We start from the raw sequence: 8,063 nt of genomic DNA, 5'->3' as shown, positions 1-8,063 counted from the left end.
ATCACCACCCGAGGCACCACAACCGCACCGATAGACATCACAACTTACACAAACCCATAAACACTGACTCATCATAACTTCTCAGACAAGAAAAACTTACTCAAATCCACTTCATTAAATCACAATGCAACATATTATATGGATAAACAGATAAGCACCTCTTGAACATCATCTCTACCATTTCACGGAATACGCATGTTTTATCAATACACATAAAATTATAACTAGTCATGCCAAATCAATCAAATTATTACCTTTTTAGCCTCATTCTATCAGATTGTCGTACTCTACATATATCACAAACATTCATATAACATCTTTATAACTATCACGCCATACCGCTTCTCGTGAGGTCAGAACCTCACACAAACATTTATACACATCATAGACCCATAATCACATCCAACTAGTCAATCCTGATCACGTAAGTTACCACTCGATAAAGGTTACCTGACGCCCGAGCTTAACTCATATGCCCCTCATAACATATTTTCCCATTCGCATAACCATCACCTCATGCCATACCATTAATATTCAACCACTAGCGCTCGCCTCGTATAACCACATCTTATACTCCTTTACAACCATACATATCAATCCGGCCTTTGTAAAATTAACCTCTCTAGGACTGCTGTCTTTCTTATTTATCATCACCCTTAACCACTAGTGACAACACCACAATACCACCACTGCTCGTATATCAAACCTCTTACACTCGTATCAAAACAACACGGTTTTTCTCCTATCTTTGGTTAACATCCCCAAATAAAGAACATCAAACCCATCAACAAAATTACCTCAACATTATTCCCAATACTATCTTAATAGTATCGTCATCTAACTTTCCACCAAAAATCTCATATCGTGTAAATACTCCACCAACTCTTACTCCCTTAATTCCTCGAAACTCATTATTAATCATGTTGTCCTGAAGCTCCCATATAACTATTAACTAACATCCTCATGATAATATCACACATTTCGATGATTCCTTACCTTTATATCACATAACTCCGGTGAAAATTTTCCTTAGCTTACTTTTTACTCTTCTTTTCTCTTCACATTCAACAATACCATTTAATAGCTCGACTCCTTATTACTTCTATCTAATTCTTTATTGCTCCGGTTACCTTCTCATTCCGCCAAAGCTCAAATCCCATTATTTCATGTCGATATCATCTCACTCTTTCTTACCATGGATATTCTCTTATTATGCTATCGCTCACACTTGTCACTAACCTATCCATAAAATCAACGTTCACTGTTTAAACAACTTCATTTAATTTCATGCCGTTAAATGCCCAAAGAAATCACACGTAGCTTCACCTCTTAATAAACCAAATCTCCCAAACTCACTCACTGTCTACAAATCCACCTCGCAACATGTCTCCATAAAGTTCACTATATACTACTCTTCTCAACCCCTTTAAAACGAACTTTCACTGTGTATATTCTTAACCCACACGACTCCTAACCATCTCACTCCATAATTCTTTACACATCTCAAGTTGCCACTATCCAAACCTTCCTTTCAATCTTTTCATTCTCACGTTCCTTAGACCCACATCATCCCTTACCCACTTTCACTTACTTTTACATCACTCAATTTCGCGAACAAATCACTCACCACGTCTCACCAAAACTTGCACCATGCCTCAATCAGCTCATCAATATTCTTTTTCTTTTTCCACTTCTCAGCACAACCACATATAGCTCATCTCCTCCCACCAAACTCATACTCACCATAAGGTGCCACTCACCACCCCATAAGATTGGGTAACTTACGTATCAAGACCAACTTACATGTAAAACAATGCATAAAGAAGTAAAATAACAACTTTGAATTAAACATAATATGCAACGAATGTTAAAAGATAAGCATATGACCCAAAACAGGGGTCACTAGATCGAGTACAGGCCACTCGATCGAGTAAAGGACTTACTCGATCGAGTAGGTGAAGATCAGAAGCACGTAAAACAAATCACCAGGGCTACTCGATAGAGTACCCAAAGACTCATAAATACGGAGTATTACACCCTTAATCTATCTTTGGATCATAGATCTTAGTTTATCTTAATATAGATTAACACGGTGAAATCTTCTTTCAATGGTTCAATGGAGGTAATTAGCCATCTATCCCTTAGTTTGTAAACTAGTATCCATAAGTACTAGTACTTTTGTGACAACTTTATAGATGTTGAGTAATCAGTTCTTCATGTTATATAAGTATCCTTGAAGATTATTGTGTTTTTAGTATAAGAACCATATTAGTTTTAAACCCGTGCAATTTGCACAGGATGTTGTTTAAAATTTGCACTACAAATAACATTTAAGAAACTTTTTATATTTATTAATTATCTTATTTAATATTTAATTATTTTTATAAATAAAGTTTTAAAATAAAGTACTAAAATATCTAGACTTTTTGTTAAGCAATACTATAAATTAAAGTCATATTTAAGGTTTTAGATTTAAATCCATAAATTTTATATTGGGGTCAATTGGTCGAGTAGTCCGATATATCATCTTGCTTAGCTAAGATTGAGTTTCTACCTTTTGAAGCCAAAATTGAGTTTTTACTTTATCTTATTACTTGGGCGGATTCATTCAAAGCCGATATATATGAGAAAAATTATTCAGATGAAAAATAAAACAAAATTAGTAAAATTGAACATGTCTTAGATAGTTGCAATTCCGTCATTTTGTTCAATTGCCAAAACTATTTTTCATTTTGTCCTACTCGTACGCGTTTATTGAACACGCGCACAGATAAAATGAAAATTTTGATCCGTGCACACTGAAAATGACAATTTTAACCCCGTTTTCATTTAGTAGATATAACATTTTTTTCCAAATTCATAAGATTTCTTTAGAATATTCAACCGATTTAAGTGTCCTTTTGAGGCTATATCACTATATGTATGGTTAACACAACATAAATATATGTATAGATGTATAGTTAACACAATGTAAGTACTCTTAAAAGTCACGAACATGTGAGGTCCTTAAAATCTACTTCAAAAGTTAATGTAAATAACATGATGAATAAGAAGGGTATTGTTATTTGGTAATTAGTGAAACAAGATAAAAATGAAAATTGTGGCTCGTACACGTTTAAATTGACTTAGTTGGATCGTTGAAGACTTAAACTCGTGATATTACATATAAATATATTCTGTAACAATTAAGATGTAAAGATAATATATATCCTTCATAAATTTTATTATATATAACACGCACCATAAATGATGTTATGTATAAGTAATTTATTCATATACCTTACTTAAACAAACAGTGACTGTCAGTAATTCTTTTATGAGATGGCTCACAATACAATTATTGTAAGACCTCTCATAGAAGAGGTGGTTACTTTTCCTATTTATTTTCCCGAAATAGTAATTTGTTAATTACTTACTTTAAGAGTAAGTATCTTGTAAGATAATCTTATAATTAATTAGAGTATATACTCAGACTACTAATAAAAGACACTAATCTCCCACAGAGTAAACAAAAGAGGAAAGAAATATTATAATTAGGAAAAATAACAACCTTTCAATGTAAGACTTAGTGAGAGGTCATACAATAAAAGTATTGTGATACCATCTCGTAGGTGAAATAATGACGGTAAAGTGTAGGTATTGTATAAAATAGATAATTATTCTCCCTTAAGATGGATATGTTTTAACATTAAAATAGGTCAATTATTTTCTCATATGTACATATATGAGAAATTTAACACCTTTTTTTTATACATTCTACTTTTTTTTTCTCAACAATTTGACTTGTATCAAGTTTAAATGAGAATGTGTAAGATAAACAAAAAAAAAAGAGACACTTTCATGATAATAAGAGTACTATAGCTTTTATTAGTAACACTTATTGAGGCCTCACATATACAGAGTATATATATCATTCCCTTCATTTCAGTTATTTGTTAATTATTTTTATGTTAGGGGGTCTCATTCATTTGTTTATTATTATATATTGGACATGTCTTTACTGGATTATTTGATCATCCAATTTTAATTGTCCACTTGTTATTCTAATAAGACTATCTTCAAAAGGTACCCTCCACTTTATACAATTATTGTGACAAAAATAAAGGTAAATAAATGACGGAGAAAATGAACTATATAGTACCGTATAGGCGTACATTTCACTACTGCCCGAGAGGAAATTGAATATGGCCCAAATCCAACACTGAAAACCTCTTGAATCTTGAGTTCTTGACTCTTGACGTCTCACATAGACACACATATATATACAACTTTATTAAAAACCCTCATAATCCCTTGTTCCTTTGCCGCTAACTTTACAACTCCATCTTTCATCTCTTTTTCTACTTCTTCCCTCCTCCAGTTAAATTATTATCCATCTCTTTTATGTAAATATTTTTTTCTTTTAACACATTAAAAAATCACTCATTTCTCGAGTAAATTTTAAGTACTCCCTGAATTTTTGCCCGGTAAAAATACTTGTTTAATTTATTTCTGTAATTTAAGCATTTTTTTCATTTACTTTTCCCTTTACTTCTGCATTTTTTATGTTCCTTTTTCATTAATTTCTGGATTTTCTTGATTTTGCCGACTTCTTGATTTATTTATAAAATTTACCCATATTTAGTAAGTTATATATTTACTGCCAATAATTTTTTTAGCCCGCTTTTAATAAATATTGCAATTTTTTCCGTAATTGTAAATTTGGAAGTAGATCTGTAATTTCTGGTGTGATTTTTTGTTTTAAAACTTAAAAATAGCGCTAATTTTTCGAGTACTTTAAGCATCTGTTTTATTTACTTTTTCATTTTTTATCTCTCTTTGATGAAATTCTGAGATGATATGAATTTTTTAATTTGTGTAAAATACATACTCAATTTTTAAAATTCTTCTCAGTCATTTAACATCCCATTTATATAATTCTATATTAATTTAGTAAATTTTTACTGGGTATGTATAAGTGAAACTAATTTATTCTTTATTTAAACAATTTGTTAAATGAACAATGAACTTTGTTGTTATCTAATTAATTCACAAATAGGACGTGGGCCTAAGAAGTATGAAACTTAAAGTTAATGTGGGTCCCGCATTTATTTATTTATTTTAAAAAAAAACCTGGATGTAAATGACGTGGATGCACATATTTGCTTTAAATGTTTCTCTTTTTATAAAGATAAGATCATTCAACCTTAGCGCTAAATTATACGAAATATAAGTTATTTAGCGATGTTATTAACCAAAAGTTAACATTCGTGGCCTTTATATTTAGGGAAGATCACAAAGTGTAGGAGGGTAGTTACGACGTCCAGGATAGTTTAAGATACCGTGCTTGTTTCTACACAAACAATATCTAAATATGTATGCACTCTATTTGACCTGGTTATTTCTTTATGTTTTACTATTTTGGTTTCTTAGTCATGTTTAACAGGGGCGGCCAATGAATTTCAGTGGCCCTGTTCGAAATATTCATTGGAGGCCCTTAATTACAACTAGAGCTGGCCCATCCTGGCCCGGTGCCCGACCTTCCCTTGACGTTATTTTAGGCAATTTGACCCGACCACTAAATATTAATCCCTCTACTCGTGGGAACTGACCCTTCTTCATTTGCATGAACTAAAACACGGCTAAATTTGAGAAAAGATCTCGAAATTGTAACAAAAAAACCCGTAAATTTTCGGTGTAATTTTCATTATTAGATTTGAGATAGCGACCCTAAAACAAAGTCTATTAGAGTAAATTTATCAACTATATTAATAAAAAAAACTGAGAGAAAATAATAGAATTATGCATCACTCGAAACAACTAAGAAATAAAAATAGAAAAATTTATAAAAACTGATACTTTAAACCCAAAGAAAAAGTTAAGAAGAAACAAAAGTCAATAGGCGAGACTTTAGGATAGATTAGATATTTAGATTTGATGCCATGCACACACACTTTGCAAAATAAATACGGAGTATAAAGATAGGTATTGTTTTGGGCCCAGTGATAAATAACTAGCCATAAGCTCTTATTTAGTTTGTTGATTTGGGCCAAGTAATGTTAAGTTCTTTTTCTACTACCTATTAATTATTAACAGGCTGGACTTGAAAATTTGAGGCCCTTTTGTCTTATGGGCCCCTGTGCGAAGAGCTGAATTGCTCTACCTATGGGCCGCCCCTGATGTTTAACATTTCGGTTTTTGGCATGTCCAAGGCGCTAATTCTTTTCCGGTGCAAATCGAATTTTATGCCAAGTAAAACAACATAGTTAATAAATATAAATGGTGAAACAAATTTTTAAATATAATTGAACTCTAGTAAATCACTCTAGGATATGAGATAATTTGAGGATTCAAGAGACAAAAGTCATGAAGTCATCATCTGCTTCAAGAACGGTCATATGCTCCTCTTTAAGGGATATTTCTAGTTCCACACTTCCACCCTCTTCACAACCTTGACTTGCATTCACCTTTCCATCTGTCTTATTTCCGGATCCCATTCGAATAGCTATTGGCTTACCTAGCCCGAATTCAAGCCCATACATTTCGAACCTCGTGGACCCTCCAATCACGATATTGTTCGACCCATGAACGTCGTCTTCAGTCGAACATAGGAATCCCGGTGTAGCAATAAGAGAAGTGATCCTACTAAAATCATCATTGATGAATTTACTATCCTTGGCTCTAATATCATCTTTCAAAAGATTGGCCGCCCAACCTAAGTCATGGCTTAACAATTCACCCACCTTGCAAATAACCTTAACCTGCATTACATAGTTCCCTACGTAATCATTGCTTAAAGGTGGGTCAACTCGGGTACGAGTATTGACCGCTATACTACAAACTGTATCCTGGTCAGCAGATTGGTTTCGAGCCCTTGTTATTGATCTCCATATAAGCGAAACTAAGCTCTGGAATGAAGACACATTCTGAATGCGCCCGTCGTCACTACTGTTAGCCTTAGCCTTTATCATTGCCAATGATTTAGATGAGAAATGGAAGACTCGGTCCGTTAACGGGCCTGTCTCATGACTAGTCATGACCTCCTTAAGCCTAAGATAAGGCAACTTGATGGCCGGACCATGCACATACACGGGTACTCGTGAAATCTTCAACGATTTTTCACTTGTACAGTTTGAACAAAAAATCTCAGATAACATGCTCAAAAAATGCATAAAAGATGTGCCATCTATGACACTATGATTCACAGTAAACCCGATAAAAATACCATCAACAAGTTCTGTTACTTGGATGGATAACAAAGGTTTAGTGTGACCTTCATAATTGATATATTCTTCTCCAAGATCAAATAACATGCGAACTATAGTTGGCACGCGAGTTGGAGAAAGAAGATCGGATATGTTAAGATGTTTAGCAGTAACATGGGTTAGCCTTGCTCCAGGACCCTTATTGCAGTCTATGAACACAGCACAAGCATGTTCATCAAAGAAGGTCTCGGTTTCAAGGTGGCCAGCCAAAGGATAAAAATAGAGAAGGGCGATAGAAATCGAGTGCTTGAGGTTGTTTAAGAGGTTAATGATTATAGAAGAAGACGATTGATCAAGGGTGTAAAGGAGTCCCTTTTGAATGGGATAAATGCTCAACATGATAATTTCAGCAGGGTTTAAGAAAATACGGTCTTTTGATGCTTCAACCTCATGCTTTGGTTTTATAAAGCATTCTGAGGTTACCTCCATCTTCTCTTTCTAATTAATTTTATCAAGAAAGCTTATATTTGTCTTGCTGGTAGTTGTTCAATATGATTTTTTTAGGACTGTGAGGGCATTTATGTACGTGGGAATGTGGGAATTGACTTGAGTTGGATATTATGGGAGATTCACCATTTCAGATTTAAGGAGATTTACAACTACTCCTATTTCAGATTCTGAGCATCTTGTCATTATTATTATTTTCAGTAAGTACGACAGTATCCGTTTTAGGAGGAAATCAAGTTAAATATGCTTTCCACCTCCAAACCTTTTGTGACTAGCCAAATCTTTTGTTGGTGCTTAGACATATTTTGTCTCATCCACCATACCCGTTTTAATTTGAAGACGGGTATTGCCGTCTTAAACAAAAATTTGTGT

General features: G+C 33.4%; 1 protein-coding gene across 1 annotated transcript; it reads right to left on the bottom strand.

The window, feature by feature from the left end:
• Positions 1 to 6,329: 6,329 nt before the first annotated feature.
• LOC141618641 (putative acetyltransferase At3g50280) lies at positions 6,330 to 7,673 on the bottom strand. The gene has a single exon (XM_074435733.1). The coding sequence runs from the start codon at positions 7,671 to 7,673 to the stop codon at positions 6,330 to 6,332; it is 1,344 nt and encodes a 447-aa protein (XP_074291834.1).
• Between the last annotated feature and the right edge of the window lie 390 nt (positions 7,674 to 8,063).

The sequence above is a fragment of the Silene latifolia genome, chromosome X (assembly GCF_048544455.1).
Source record: "Silene latifolia isolate original U9 population chromosome X, ASM4854445v1, whole genome shotgun sequence".
In the NCBI taxonomy this organism is placed as follows: domain Eukaryota; kingdom Viridiplantae; phylum Streptophyta; class Magnoliopsida; order Caryophyllales; family Caryophyllaceae; genus Silene; species Silene latifolia.
Note: the sequence above shows the minus strand (reverse complement) of the source record. Positions and strands in the feature narration are given on the sequence as shown.

Excerpts from the sequence above, each read along its gene's own strand:
- LOC141618641 (XM_074435733.1), bottom strand. The coding sequence starts at position 7,673 with ATGGAGGTAACCTCAGAATGCTTTATAAAACCAAAGCATGAGGTTGAA.